This window comes from Lethenteron reissneri, chromosome 43 (assembly GCF_015708825.2).
Source record: "Lethenteron reissneri isolate LAM-NWPU_2019-01 chromosome 43, ASM1570882v1, whole genome shotgun sequence".
Lineage (NCBI taxonomy): Eukaryota > Metazoa > Chordata > Hyperoartia > Petromyzontiformes > Petromyzontidae > Lethenteron > Lethenteron reissneri.
In genome coordinates this window covers 12240702-12256963 of record NC_083821.1, presented here as the reverse complement: position 1 = coordinate 12256963, position 16262 = coordinate 12240702, and the positions used below count along the sequence as shown (strand labels likewise).

The 16262-nt window shown below is 45.6% G+C and overlaps 1 protein-coding gene and 2 long non-coding RNA genes across 8 annotated transcripts in view; 2 read left to right on the top strand and 1 right to left on the bottom strand.

Moving 5' to 3' along the window:
• HIVEP2 (HIVEP zinc finger 2) overlaps positions 1–4961 on the top strand; it is a 166896-nt gene extending 161935 nt beyond the window's left edge. For all 3 annotated transcript variants that reach the window (XM_061569469.1, XM_061569468.1, XM_061569470.1), the window contains one exon: positions 188–4961. In XM_061569469.1, the coding sequence (XP_061425453.1) occupies positions 188–754 (567 nt within the window). In that variant the 3' untranslated portion in view covers positions 755–4961. The remainder of the gene's footprint in view (positions 1–187) is intronic.
• On the bottom strand, positions 3048–12081 carry LOC133353327 (uncharacterized). 4 transcript variants are annotated; one of them, XR_009756360.1, is made up of 7 exons: positions 11976–12081; positions 11460–11539; positions 10459–10585; positions 5489–5620; positions 5281–5336; positions 4964–5089; positions 3053–3176 (listed from the first exon to the last, which is right to left on the bottom strand). It is a non-coding gene; the product is annotated as an uncharacterized LOC133353327 (long non-coding RNA). The 4 variants fall into 4 exon arrangements; XR_009756362.1 differs by lacking the exon at positions 4964–5089 and having other exon boundaries at positions 3048–3176; XR_009756361.1 differs by lacking the exon at positions 5281–5336.
• LOC133353328 (uncharacterized) lies at positions 5494–15989 on the top strand. Its single transcript, XR_009756364.1, has 3 exons — positions 5494–5628; positions 5732–5796; positions 15769–15989. It is a non-coding gene; the product is annotated as an uncharacterized LOC133353328 (long non-coding RNA).
• The last annotated feature ends 273 nt before the right edge of the window (positions 15990–16262 follow it).

The window sequence follows — 16262 nt, the reverse complement described above, 5'->3', positions numbered from 1 at the left end:
TCTTGAATTGAGCAAGGTTACAAGAGCTTGAGAAAGAGAGACAGTGGGAGGGAATTTAAAAGCGTTATCATAAGACGATCGTATTCGCAGTGATGCCAAAATATGTTGAGCCTCTGTTTCCACAGCATCTCTGGTAATGCAATCGCTGAAATTGTGTTTTCGCTTAACAAATGTTTTGTGTGGACAGGCACAGCCACAGGACGGCTACGGACGCTCTCTGGACCCGAAGGCCACTCGTGCCGGCCTACGGACGCAGCCGTCGCTGGCGTCTGCGAGCTGGCACAGGCAAATGTTTAGCCACCTGCCGCTACATTCTCAGCAGCCTGAAGGGACCCCAACTCCAAAGATCCTCGTAGATGGAATGAGGGCCGGCATGGGAGGGTCAGTCTACCCACTACCTCTTGCCCCAGGGGCTGAAGAAGCAATGGCTGCCCTGTCCACGTCTGCTCGGAGCAACTGGACCGCCGTGCGCGACGTCGAGTGGCGGCAACAAGCCTTCGCTCTCCTCTCAGACACGCAGCAGCTGCAGCAGCAGCAGCAGCACCAGCAGCCGGTTGGGCATAGCAGCCGATCAGGCTTCGCATCAACGATGCTACCCCTGTCTGCCATACATTCTGCTTCGAGGTCGTCTCCAGGTTTCTCAAGGAGTGCAAGTCCTGCCTCTGCGATTTCTCAGATGTGTAGGGCGCAGCAGCAGCAGCAGCAACGACCACAGGATGGAAACGTGGGCCTTTCCAAGGATCATAACTCATGAGCACCGTGCATGATTCAGCAAGGCCTCATCGCCCACATCCCTTATCAGGGCCTGCAGGCTCCGTGAGCTCATCTCTGACTAGTTTGTGCTTGTGGCCTGCCCACGTTTATGATTTATTATTATTGTTACAACTTGAAGTTGGCACATGGGGTTAATGTCCCCTAGCTGTGTGTCCCTTTCTTCAGCGAACCCTCTACTGCTGATGGACGTTTTGATTTATCGTCAAATACGTGAACTTGCTCGGCTGGAAAATACCTAACGTGAATTGTTCTTCTTCTCCTGGTGTCTTGGCTTAAATATTAATGTACGTCACCAACCGTGCAGCCATAATGAATGTGTGACAGTCCTGTGCCCCCGAAGTACGAGACTCATGTTTATAATCGTGTGGCCACGTTCGTGTTCATGGTTTTACAAAATGTATAAAGGAAAAAAATGCAGTGTTGAGTGGCGCTAAAGGTTATACAAGAGATCGCATTGAGCGGTGGCGTGGTGGTGAGGGGGATTGAATGTTGTGAGCATGGTGGATGATTGCGGTGGTGAGAATATGGTGAGAATGGCGGCGTGGTGGTGAGAATGTGGTCAGCGGGGTGGTGAGCGTGGCGGCGTCATCGTCGTGAGAATCTGGTGAGCGTGGTGGATTGTGGGAGTGAACTTGGCGGTGGCGTGGTCGTGAGAATGTGGTGAGCGTGGCGGATCATGGTGGTGAGCGTGGCTCCGTCGTTATGGTGAGAATGTGGCGAGCGTGGCGGATCGTGGGCTGCCTGCCCGGGGGTGGCCGTCGACTCTGATGGCACGCGATTGCTGTCGTTCTGCAGTGTCGCTGTCTCTTAATAGCGTGGATTAAAATGATGTGAATATTTGCCATTGTAAAATAAATCGTTGTAATCATTGCATTGAAACGATATAGATGTGATATTAAATGAAGTTTGATGTAACAAAACAACAACACTTAAGAATCAACATCGCAACACATCACCTTGTTCCGCATGTGTGTCTAATTGTGCGGCAGTGAGTTGGCGGCGTTTGTGGGAGGATTGCCAACGTCGTCTCTCTTCGACAGTCGACTTTGTATCCTCTGAGCTGTGACCTCTGATGCAGTTGCAGCGGGAGCTCATCGCACATGATTCGCGGTACGCGGTGCCGTGCAATAGCAATGTCGCACACAGACGGCATCGAGTTAGGCCTGCGCCACATTATTTTGAGGGGTGCCGCGAGAAGGGGATATTACGACGTCTCTTACAGTGTAGGGCCCTCGATTGTCGTATCTCCCGTTTTACAGAATATCGTTGCATTATCATAAAAAATTGACGTTTTTTTCTGACCTTATTTCTGAAATAACACGAAAACAGTGATAATAAATTACGATAACTCATTAAGTAGTGTCTGTAAAATATTTTCCCGGAGTAATGGACTGCATGGTGGTTATATGAAGTCATCGTTTTCCTAGTCCCTGAGAATATTTAATGATCTCTTGTATAACCGGCAGCACGTGCGGAGTACGCGTTAGATTGTATAGTGGAAGTCATTAGAAGACGTTTGTATCGGGATTATATGGAGTGATGTTTATCTGCACCGGAAGTACAAACACAGAAACAATATAGATAAAAATGCAAAATACAATCATAAAGTAACAGGCAACTGATATTGTGATAGTCATCGCACCATGCAAACTGATATTGTATCGTGAAGTCTGATATCGTGGCCGCCCTGGTAAATACACAAGGGTGGTAGAAAACTATCCTTGTCTCAACGATACCGTCACGAACGTGCGATGTTTGAAGTGTGTTGTAAATGTCTTACAAATGAGACGAAACGGGGGCCAAACTTCCTACAGGACAAAAGCAGAGACGGAGAGAGAGAGGGAATCACTCCTCGTTTATGGCAGGGCCGAGATGAGTTTACACAAGGGCTAGCTTCGAAACGTTGTTTAGACTAAATAAAAAAGTACAGTTAACGGAAGCTGAAAATTTACTTGGATTGATATTTGCCACGGAATGTTTTTATTTTTATGAACCAAAGTGTGTTGTTCGAGATCGATGCTCTCGCAGCTCTGTTTATCCTCCGATTGGTATTTTTTTTACATCGGTGGACATTGGGAGACGTTCAGAAACTCCATAAACCCCAACACCAAATGAGATTTAATATAAAACAATCGCGATAGCAACTTAACCCAGGATAACATTTTATGTATTCAACACAGAGGATTAGAGATGGCAATATAGTTTTTAATTATTCATGTCTGGTGGCAAAACACAATGTTGGTGACACCTTTGAACATTCTCATATGAAGGATTGAAACCGGTTGCCCTGTCGTAGGCCCACAGTCAGTGATTGGGTCACCTGAAGGCAGCGTGAAGGCCAGGAGGCACAGCCACTTTGTGCTGCCGTGCAAATTAGCGACCGTGCAGCCATCGCAAGCGAACTGGAAAAAAACAGGGCAGGCGATGAAGGGCAAACGAGAGATATTTGTATTCTAATCGGTCCCACGTCTTCGTGGCAGTCTGACAGAGGAGAAAACGCACAATCGTGCAAAAGTCCGTCACGTATGCATATTTTTCCTAGTATTATTTGGAAGAATGTATGTAAGGACTCAACAGAGACTGCATCGGTTTATTCGAACAGATGCTAATCTCAAGATGCTCATATTTTCCTGCCTCAGCAGTTCTCCTGCTGTATTTTTCACCTGATGACGATTGCTTGTGTTGCGATCGAAAAGTGATGCCTTTTATTATTTGTCTATCTACGTGGCTTTACCGAAAGACCCAAAGAGAAGGGTAGCAGTGGTAACACAAGACGATGAGGCTGTTTGGAAATCCACAAAAGCAGTTATGGTCTTTTAAAACGTATTTGGTGCTTTTTGTTTCTGCCGACACATTGGAATTTTAAAAGCTGTTGAATGTGTAAAAGTAACCTTTTTGATGTTTCAATATTTGCAATATTTGAATAGACGGTAGTGATTCTGTAGATTTCATTGGCTGTGGTGCACGGAGAGCTGAAAGTGCCGTGATAGCCAGGATTTTGAGCGATAGCACTTGTAAGCAGGTACACGATGCGATTATATCATGAACTTGTGGGACGCTTTCAAATAGCTAGGTTATTGTTTACACCCACCTATAATGACTCAACCGGAATCAAACCTTCAATTGCGTGCGTACATTAATATTCCTCTTGTGAAGTGACGTGCACAGTGAGACCTGTGTCCATGTGGGATGTCAAAAGGGCTTCAGGTCATTTGGCAATTAAGGTTGCGTGAAATGGGCATTCTCCTGGCAGGGGAAAGCGAGTGCCGCGTTTCGGAGGCACAAGCGGAAGCGAGTCGCGCCTATCGCCGTGTCTTACGAGTGTGGGACGTGTTGGGTGAGGGAGACGGCGCTGGCAAGTCAGCTGGCTGTCTCTTCTCACGTGCCCTTGCCTGGGTTCTCAACTGCCACAGGGGCTCCCATCTCGTGTGGACGGTCCCAGACACAACGGACCCCTTAACTTGCGTGGAGTGTCGCGGCTACGTTGTTGCGTAGCTGGCATTGCACAATGGTTGCGTGTGTAGGTGTGTGTTGCGGTGGCCCATGTGCTTGTGAGCGCACGTGCGGTGGTTACTCCACGTTATTGGAGACGCAAGTTGATTCTCTGGTCGCCAGGAGGCGTGGGGGGTCCTTTGCGCCTGGACATGACGTGCACGATGGCGGTGATGGTGGTGGTGACACCGCGGACGGGGTGCGAGTGCGTGATGCCGCGAATCTCAAACTCTTATCAACCGTGACCAAGTCAATTTTAGGAAGGAATTATGAGATTTGTTTTACGATAAAGGTTCATATTCAACAACGACCATCGAGTGTTTTAAGTAACTCCTATCGCTCACACGCTGATGGGGAGTGCAGTATGCGACGGTGTATATAGCACTTTGTGGCTAACTGGTGTGCGTGTACAATCTGCGTAGTAACCCTTCATTATAAACTGAAGTATACTTTTTGCCAGAACTGTGGGGAGATGGTGTTAAAGTGGAATCAAAATAAAATATAGATATCTTGGATTCTTTTCTCTACATATCTGTGATATTGCACTGACAAACATATTTTTATAAATGTATATGGCAGGGATGTCCCCTGCTTCTGTGTGCTTAGAATTCGCTATTCTACTATTTGATTGTGTACAGTTTGTTGCTATGAGCACTTTGCTTTTCGCTGTGAAAAAAAATAAAATGTGTTCCGCTACCAAAGCAATCGGGCAGAGTCGGTTCCTTGAGCGCGTTGCGGCGTCGCGGCGTGGACATTTGACCCAGTGAAGTACTCTTCCAGGCCTGGGATAAGCACCTCTCAATCGGTGGAAATTGGACGCAGTCTGCTCTCACAAACCAAAGAGGACAGTAATGTTTGTTGTTGTTGAAAATATGAAATATAAACCATCTACAAGAATAGAACAGCATTGAGATTGCGTCACTGCGAGGGGAGCCGACAAGGAGGTGCGCGACACCGGATTGCGTTGGAAACAACGCATGCGTCAATATGAATGGGATATATTAACAAGCTCACATTTGCTGGGATGACAGTCATAGTCTCAGAGATGAACGCTTCCATCAGCGCATCAACTGCGATGACACGGAATGTAAATTATAGACATTGACAGAGGAGAGGGAGTAAATGCTCAAGAGTTTTCAGAAAAGCGTGGAGACGGTGCTTGAGTGGATTTCCGCTTCGGTGAGAGTTGGACCATCACATGTCTGCATTGACTGCAAGAGACCTGGACGGGACGCGTCGCTCTCGAGAGGTCCCAGAAAAGAGTCCGTCCACCACGGAGATGGAGCGAGATGGATCGTGGTCATCGCAAGACCCGAAGATGGCGACGGCTTGGGAATGCCTTCAGCAGTGGATGCTGCAGGTGTAAGATCACGGCTCTTGTTACTGATATAGTTCCGTGAAAATTATGATTCCATACTGTGTACCTTTGGTTATATTTAGATATTAGATTTGATTTATTTTACAGAAAGGGCCGAGTGAGCTGTTGGACTCTTTCATGGGCGTTCCTGCAACATAAAACATTGGATAAACGTGAGTATTCCGATTTAAAGCTTTCGTGGCTGCAGGGATTCATCTTCTTGGTTCTTTCGGTAAAGTCACGTAGAAGGGAAGTAATAAAATAATAAAAATAAAACATAATAAAATAATTCTCACGACGTTTCGGCCACAACGCAAGCAGCCGTCCTCAGGTGAAACCAGGTCTGTCGAGGCGACAGCGTCTGAATGAAACAGCACACGTGCTTGGAGCATATATATAAGCTGGGTTGGAAGGGGGGGGAAGGGTGCCTTGACAAAATAATTTGTATATCAAGAGGAATTTAGCATATTTATGGGAAATGCAGGTATGTGATTAGTACTACTTATGCCCGTGCATTATGCAGGATTAGCAACATCCAAGGGAGGGGATATGGGAAATGCAGGTATGTGATTAGTACTACTTATGTCCGTGCATTATGCAGGATTAGCAGCATCCAAGGGAGGGGATATGGGAAATGCAGGTATGTGATTAGTGCTACTTTGCCCGTGCATTATGCAGGATTAGCAGTATCCAAGGGAGGGGATATGGGAAATGCAGGTATGTGATTAGTACTACTTATGTCCGTGCATTATGCAGGATTAGCAGCATAACAGGGAGGGGATAGGGGTAGCATTAATAAAGGGAAGAAGTGTTAATAGTATGTAGCTGCAGTAACTAAACCCACCACGTAAACAACTAAAGTATAAACTACATAGTATCATCATTATACTAAATATACTCTACGATAAGCTGAGTTACTAACAGTAAGTAATACATTACAATTCTACGTCGTAAAAAATATAATATGCTTCCATTTAAACTTTATTCTCTTACACCACACGAGTCTACACCGTACTATATACTGCCATAGACAAACCCAACATTAAATTATATACTGTATTGCTATAAACCACCCTTAACCTTATCCATTGTAATATTACACTATGTATTATTCTACCCACCCTAATGTATATCACACTGCTGTATATTCACTATACAATTACGATACTATATATTACTTTGTACATTGTATTAAGCATATACATTTTTATACTATTTGTTATTATACATTGTACCGTTGACCGTCGTGTGAAAGATACTAAGAGGAAGAAACAAAATATGTCAAAGCAGCGGAGCAAAGAATCCATTCCCTGCGGAGAATACAATGCCAGTGAGTGGAACGCGGTCTGAAAGTCACCGTAAACGTGAACACAATCAGTTAAGATCCGAAATGGTTTATTACGTCCTTCCAATGATTGCTAAGCCAGAATCCATCTTCTCGGTTAGTTTCATTCAGACGCTGTCACCTCGACAGACCTGGTTTCACCTGAGGACGGCTGCTTGCGTTGTGGCCGAAACGTCGTGAGAAATATTTTATTATGGTTAAGTCACGTCTAAAGATAAAATAATAAATTAAATAATAGCATATTACGACGTTTCGATTGCAACACAAGCAATCATCATCAGGTATAATGAAATAGCGACATAAAATCTAACCAGAAAACTATAGACAGACATATTAGTAGACAGATATCACCAAGATACATAGAGAGAGCAACACAGGTAACAGAGAGGGGTGATCGTCTCTGTGGGGTGGCCTTAAATAAACAGAGGGGGGCGGAGGCAGAGAGAGGGAGGGGGTTAGAGAAAAAATTAGCATATCAATGAGTGGACAACAAACGTGATGCTGCAAGTGCGATGGCACGGCAAGCAAGCCTGAAAATCAGAAGGACACACTAAAATTAAATAACCTAGTAAAATATCGAAATGTGATGTAATACAACACAGAGGGTCGGTCAACACACAATTAACGCATAGCCTGGTTGATTACGTATCTCAAAGATTGCTAAGTTAGAGTTTAAGTGTGAAACTTCCAAAGAGAGGACACAACGTCGTAATATGCTTTTATTTTAATTTATTATTTTATATTTAGACGTGACTTAACCGAAAGAACCAAAGAATAATTCCTGCAGTCACGAAAGCTCCATAATTAAGATTAAACAATTACACTTCAATCTTGATTTGAAGATTATCTATTACACTTCAATGTGAGAATAGGTTTCCCCCTTTTTTCATGGCAACAAAACAGGTGTTAAGATGTCAAAACACTAAACTGAAACCTTTGACAAGGAATCATGTCTGCATTAACCACAATACTTGTGGTCAGAATGTAAACAAAAAATATACTCTGGATAATATATGCATTGTCTTTGAAACTGATTGGTCCACACCAGAGGACAGTTTTATTTTGAGCCTTTGACCAACTCAATTCATTCGTGTATGTACGTGTATGAAGAGCAAACCCGACTACTAATAGAAAACCCACGCGTGCGAGAAAGTTAACATTCAATCCCTGTACAGTACAGAGGGATATTAACCCGCTTGCTGTACTGCCGTACCCTGGCAAGCCAGGAGATGGCGACACACCCGATTATGCACCCACACAATTAGAAGTTGAAGTGTAATCATCATGGGTCCTCCTTTGCCAGTACCAAAATATGAGAATATGTTTTCCCCTTTTTTCTGGCAACAAAACAGCTGTGTTAAGATTGATTTGAAGCTTTCGTGACTACAGGAATTCATACTCTTAGATTATTTTGGTAAAGTCATGTAGATAGGAAAATAAATAATAGATTACGACGTTTCGACCGTAACAACAAGCAATCGTCTTCAGGTGAGAGAGAAACATGCCGTCGTGACGAGGCATTACATCGATCCGAGAGGGGGTTGGAGGGGAGGCCGTAAGGGGCGAGAACCAAAGAGAATTAATTCCTGCAGTCACGAAAGCTTCAAATCAAGCTCGGGTGTGTAGCCATCTCCTGGCTTTGCAGGGTACGGCAGTACAGCAAGCGGGTTAATATCCCTCTGTACAGGGATTGAATGTTAACTTTCTCGCACTCGTGGGTTTTCTATTAGTAGTCGGGTTTGCTCTTCATACATGTACATACACGAATTAACTGAGTTGGTCAAACATCCCAATATACGACCACAGAGTTTTGGCAACTATTGGCGCCGGTTCTGGCTACCGCTCGGCTTTGTGACGTCGTCCCTGCGGCTCTGCGGTCTGTCAACAACTCCGTGGCGTCATGAAGAGTCAATTCACTTGAATGAGTCTTGATTTGAAAAAAAAACGAACTGTGAAACTATTTTTAACACCGTTATATTTAGTTGCATGTTTTCCATTTCAATCTGCAAGTGGCATTTCTAATGCCTTGCCTGAAATAAAAAGAAACCCTTCCCAATTGACATCGCACTCTTGAGATTGGGATGGGGGTGAAAATGGCCTCCAAGGCACTGGGGTGGCACGCGCACTCGAGCGGAGCCTCGCCCACCGCCAGGGCCAAGCGGAGCGGCACAGCGCGCGCGCCCTGCGGCACCGGGGGCCCCATTCAATGCCCCCCCCCCCGTCCGCTCTCTCGTGTGCCCGTAGACTTGGGCGGTGGTGGGGGCCGTAGCGTGGCAGTGGTCTTGATGGAGTGGGGCCTGCTCTACCCCAACGGTTGAGAAGCATTCGTGCTGTTGCGTAGTGAAACACAAATCCTCATGAAGACATTGCCTTCACGTATCGAGGATTCGAGGGGCTATATGGGAAAATGGATTTGACACCCACGACAGTGAACTGCGGGCATGAGACTCCCGACTCGTGGTGCTGAACGTGGAAATCCAACAGCACCACTGAGTGGACCCAGCCCCCAGCTCTACAGTTTCGTGATTGTGACGAGGAGTATGATCAGCGGACAGCCACAAGGCCGGCAGTTAATGGCAGTTAAGAGAGTTGAAAGGAAATTAAGGTACTAAAGTGAATTGAAGGGCTGATAAAAAAAAGGGATGGAAGGGCAGTTAAAGTCCTAGATTTGAAGCTTTCGTGACTGCAAGGATTCATATTCTTAGGTTTTTTCGGTAAAATCACGTAGGTAAAACATTAAAATTAATAAAAGTAAAATAAAATAAAAAATCACGACGTTTCGGAGGCAACACAAGCTTCCGTCTTCAGGTGGAACCGTCACAGCCACGACAGCTGTATCAAGTAAATGAGAGATAGCAGGAGCTACCACTCCGTTTATATAATGGGTGGAGAGGGGAGGGGAAGCGGCAAGTACAGCACACGTTTTATTCATATGGTAAGGTGAGGAGGCTAGCTTTAAATAAGATCTGTTTAGTGTCCTCACCGAACTCTAAACAGATCTTATTTAAAGCTCGCCTCCTCACCTTACCATATGAATAAAAAGTGTGCTGTACTTGCCGCTTCCCCCCCCCCCCTCTCCAACCATTATATTAACGGAGTGGTAGCTCCTGCAATCTCTCATTTACTTGATACAGCTGTCGTGGCTGTGACGGTTCCACCTGAAGAAGGAAGTTTGTGTTGCCTCCGAAATGTCCGAAATGTCGTGATTTTTATTTTATTTTACTTTTATTAATTTTAATGTTTTACCTACGTGACTTTACCGAAAAAACCTAAGAATAGTTAAAGTCCTGTTAAGCTGAGAGAAGCAGAAAGAGTGGCTGGGTTATGAGAGCTCCACGTGAAGCTGTTCAATAACAATAATAATAGAAGTGTCACAGAGACAGTAGGCACTCTACCAATTGTTCCAAGTGTGGAGCACTATATATTTTAAATTTAAATTGTGTTACCCATTTGGGTTGAAACGTACGCGATCGTCGGAGTCTTTTCTTACCGTTTGTATACGGGAGTCAAAATTGAGGCGAGCTTCCAAGTGGTTGCGCAAGTGGCCGTTGGTGCTTGAGCTGAGCAAGAGGCGGCGCTGTGCCACGTTCTCACCGCGCGCCTCCACGGAGCCGCTGCTGTGATTCGTTCACAAAGTGACGCAGCAGCAGACATTACGCCTCCTGCACATATATGTCCCTCCACATATAAATATATATCAAGTTTTTTTTACACATCCCACCAGCGATGGTATGTATTATAAAATATATATATAATCAGATAATATGGCTAAATCATATATCTGCTCTACCGCGTAAAATACATATATTATAGTATATTTATACATTCCATCAGCTGCCTGGCATTCTGGAATTGCATCATTGTCAAGCATCATAGGTTCAACACAAGTAAAACTCTGGATTGGTTTCGACATTCAGTGTCTGGTGAAAAAGGAATAGAAATCTTAATTTGATACGAGAACAAAACAAATGGAAGATTAAATCTTTATCGAAACTTACAAAAAAATTAACAGAACGCACTCTGTAATTAACATGATGGTACAGAATAGGCTTCATTCTTTGACATAACCTGAACTCTTAATACAAAGATGAGCCACACATGCAGAGGCTAACCCTGCAGCACGAGGCGTGTCCGTGCTTATGCACAATACTGCTGGACACCCACTCCCTCTTGGCCCTTTCTGCTGTAATCGTTCTGCCATTCAATATCCTGCAATGAAGCAGGTTTATCCCCAATACTTACCAGCATTGGTCCAATGGCATTATGGCCTGCGATGAGAGTGCACGATAATGCAGCTTCCCGGTAAAACTACAAAGTTGGGTCAACGTTGGCACGCGGTTTGAATTGTTTTACCAATATTGGCCCAACGTCGCATGTTTAACTGGGTTACTGGCTTGCAACATGTCTCTGTCGCGCAAGTGTCAAACAAGCACGGCGTGTTGATCACCTCAGTCGGGGCCCGTGAGCCGGTGGTGGTAATGAGACAATTACATTCCGGATGTCGGCCTCGTATTCGCACAGCCGCAAGCGACCTCCTGCAGTGGTCGTCACGATATCGACATTTGAACGAACTGCAACATTCAACATTCAACAAGAGCACAAGGCGGGGAGAGATGCGTGTGTGGAATTAGACTACGAGACAAAAGGAGGAAGACGTGGATTGGGGGAGTTGGTGCAAGCTAGAGACACATTGATTGTTATCTGCTATGAAAAAGGGTCATTGCCCACAACATCGCCTTGATTTGCTTTAAGGCCGTTTCCGTGCGAATTTGTCGAGGTTTGTGTTAACTGTGCACCACTGCGAGCACAGCAGCCAGCAGCAGCCAGCAGCAGGTGCGTTTATAGAAGAGATTGCGAGCCTGGCCGGGGCGCGTCGCCAGGCGGGGCGGTGGCGGGTGGATGGAGACGCACGATGGAGTGGCAGCCCACACAGAGAAGGCGATCGATGCCTCTCCACCGCGCTCGTGGAATGGCCTCGTGTGCAGGAGCTACACCCGATTGCTGTACCGGGATGGCGACAGCTGGTGAGGTGTTTATCCAGCGGTGGGATGATGGTGGCTGAAGCTGATAACGGCATTACATGGCAAGTCAACCCCCCGACTGAGATTTGAACCCGCAGCCCTTCTGATTTGAGCAGCATGCCCTGCCATGCACGGGGGCGCAGGCGCGTGCACTGCTGCATTTACTGCCGCCGCACGCCACTCATTAACCATTCGCGTCATTTTAAATGTAACAACATAAGTGAGCAATTCGCCTCAACCATGCATATGTTCACCCACATAAAAAAACAATAGTTGTGTTTTACACACCCCGTTGGTCAGCCGTGGGTATTTATTCGTAAAAATGTCCGTTCAGACCTTTGTTTACCCACTGCTAGATGAAGGACTGCCCACAATGTCAGTCATGGTAGAGGCTGCTTCACCATACTTCACCTCGCCGGTGTGTGTTGGTTTACCGCTATCAGATTTTGCACTTACACATACGGGTTTGTACATGGGTGATGTTAATCTGAATTCCTCCTTTGCAAATAATGAATGCTTCTCAATAACCCATGACAGAAGATTCCACAAGACTGCCAAATAGTTACCGCTTGGCCGGTCGTCATGGCTACTCCGGAATGTGTAAATATTTGTTATTCTGTGAATGCAGCCGACTCAAAAACATCCAAACAGATGCTATTAAAATGTCACGATATTTGGTCTTCACATCGGCGTAACCTCAACTCATGCCATCTTTGACATGAATGCAATTCCTCTATGAGTGCTTTAGTTCATGGCATATGTGTTGTTATGTTTTATAATTTATATCCTCAACTATTAAACTATTTTTTTTATTTTACCAGGCAAGGCCCACTGAGCGATGTCGCTCTTTTTCAGAAGCGACCTCGCCACACATGGAAGCTCAACTAAGTGGCTTGATCACGTGGAGATTTAAAACTCTAAACGCACGTTTCTAATTGTGGAGGGAAAACCCGAAGGACCCGGAGAACAATCCATGCGGCCACAGGGAGAGAAACATGCAAACTGCAAATATACAGGCGTCAGGGTCGGGATCGAACCCACGACCTCCTGCATAACTACCAGGAGGTCGATTTACGACAACATTTAGCATTGCTATTTAATATATCCTCAATTATTTACATGTCCAATAAATAGTTTTCATTAAATTACTTATTTAAGAAATCCTCGAACATAAAAAAGAATCACACATATCAACAAACATCATGCCATTATCCCCCTTTTGATGTTATTAGATGGCGCCAGAGTGGATATGAAGGGCAACGCCCCTTATCCGGCGCCCAAAGTTTGCTTGTTATCGACAATAATTAAATCGGCGGCCTGATGACTTCCAATGATGTGCGATTGCTTTGCCGTTAAATGGAGCTATGCAGCAACTTCTTCCTATTATCCGAGATTTGTGTGAATAATTAGAGAACATTTGCTGATAAACCCACGGAGAGGATTCGCGAATTTGATCCCCCACACCTCTCTTTTGAAACACAACAAAACAACTAAAAAAGGTGAATTACGTACAATTTCAATGTCTAGTGTTTGTGAAGTGGTATTCACCATTCTTCACCTTTCTATGCACTTGCCTCTGCTTGCTACAGCTTGGTTCAGCATATAAACAGCATTCTCCACAACTATGCTGAAGATAATTTAGAGTATGTGTTGTAACATTTTGCTTTGAATTGGGACGCATGTCTGACAGAGAGGGTCCTTACCTTTCAACATCTGGCAGTTCACCAGTATCATTTCGACCAAGCCTGACTCTGCTGACGAGACATTGAATGTTGAAACCAGCCAAGATATGTATTGTGTTGAATCAATACTGTTGAAATGAAGCACTCCTACAGGGCCGTGTGGCTGATGGGACGTGTACACAAACATTCTAATGTTGAGGGACAGGAATGTGAAAGAGGGTTGTTGTCTGTTTATTTAATTTGGTTCTTGTGGAGACGAGTCTGCCGCCAGGATTGGCCACGAGAGTTAACGATCGTGAGAATGCGTGATGGCACCTGCTGTGCGTGACCCGTGCGAAGTTTCCAACTGTTCTCTCTGCGCCTCCGTCTCATTTACGCTCGGGGTCCGTCACCAGCCAAATCTCTGTCCATCGCGTGCGCCAATAAGCCAAAAGCATTCCTGCGAAACGTGCCCTCGAAGAGGTCACGTCGATGTCACCAATTCCTTTCAACCCTAATTGTGCTAAATGTGGCGGCACACCACACCTCGTTCGCCCTCCTCCTCCTTCTCGCTGGCGGGTTCGCCACGCTCGCTCACTGTGACGCGAGGTCTCCGGTGTTGGTGGGGTGCAGCTGGACGCACTGAACGCCTTTCGAGAAACACAAACCGTCAGTGAGGGAAGCCTCTTCTATTACCTGTAGTCTTTGCTTCAAAAGGACCATGGCACATCTGAGGATGAACGCTGATCCGTGGTGAGAGAAATATACCGAGTCACGGGACTTGAGCCTATGGGAGGTGGCCTCGTAGTTTATGGACATTTCGCCATTCGGTATTTGTGTTCAAGAACACATACACGTTATGGGCAGGTGAGAGCTCATTGCGAATCCGAGTCTCGCTTTCACGGGAGACCTGAATTCCAAAGACACAATATGAAACGTCTACCAAACCCAGTTACGATTGCCATACATTTACCCCGAAAAAAACTCAAAGTGTACGTGATATCAAATGTAAAAATGTTTAATTTTTTTGTATGAATACGTTGATAATGTCAACAAGATAACAACTAAAGGAAGTCAGAGGCAATGATGAAAGCATGTGATTCCAATTATCCAGGTGATTCAAGCAGATAATCCACGCAGCGGGAATCGTGAGTGGGACACAGATGCGCGTATTTGCCAGATGTGCATGTGTGTCAACCCTCAATGCGTGCATCGCGAATGAAGGAGCATTCTCGCATTAATTCATTCGGTAGATTCGCATCACAATCTTGCTGTCATTAAGCCGCATCAAGTTGGTGGGAATCACCTAATATATCACTCATTAACAGTGGACTCCTCTTTGGGGATAGTGGAATGCAGCCAGTGTTTGGGTGTAGCAGTCACAATGATGGACAGGGCGGCTTGCATTTAAAACAATAATCACAGTTGGTGTATATTTGAGTTTATTTAGGCTCTGGTTCAATGTGTGCTGTAGTGTCACATCATAGGGTGATCCAGATATCCTGTGACCACCAATTAATTGAGCCCTGACATTTATATTTAAATTTAAAATAAACCTTACTTTAAAATGATTAAGTTTTAGAGAATTAAATGGGGATCACAAGACATCTGGATCACCCTGAAAATGTAGTGATGAGCGAAAGCGTCGTGGTTAGTGCACTACGCTACGAATACGCCGACCTGTGACGATCATCTGAACCTGTCCTGGGCCTCCCCTAGGTCGCCTCAGCCTCGAAATGAGTACCTGGTTCGGTGTGCAAACATCGCCGCGAGCGTTACAAAGGTGGCCGGACGTGGTGTTGGCGTAACCCACCTCTTTGTATGCCGTGCTGGCTTTCGTAGCACTTGCACCCTCAGTCTGTGAAATGCTATACGCCGTGTAACGTGGGGTACAGGCGGGGTACTGGCAAACCCACCCCCTTGTATTCCACAGCGCCGGCCTTCATAGATGCTTGCTACTCGCTACAAACAGCACTTGCCCCTACAACCTGTTGAGGCTATACGGGTGATTTGTGTTTTTGCTGTGTTGACGTGTCCGTGGGACGCGTGATTTCACCGCTAAGCCCCCCCACTTCCCCCTCCTTTCTTTCATGATCGCAGCATTTCTCTTCTTTCCAGGGACACATGTGGGGGACCAGCTCTGAAGTCGACAGTCACGGACTGGGACTACAAATCAGCACCAGACATTTGTAAACGCATCGACTCAAATTCGGGCTATGGAGTAAACAGCTCGACGTTGCAATGTGACGGACAGTCATTGAGTGATTATTGCCGTGCGACCTCTTTGGACGATTTGGAGCTGGGACCAAAAACAGGAATGTGGCCGATGAGGAAGAATATTTGGGGCTCCCGAATGTGGGGACTTAATCGTAAATAATCATCGACGCATACACATGAGAGGTAATAAACTATTTAAATTATTTTTTATTCTGATCACATTTGCAATTTCCCCATACAGACCGGCCCACCGGCCCTCGGAATGGTCCGGCCCACCGGCCATTTTCTCTACGGCCAGTCCGGGCTTGACTGTAGTAAGTTAATTATCCTTGTGAATGTTCAACGTGGCGGTGATGGTGGTCTTCACCTGCCTGCTTACTATAGCATTGAGACGG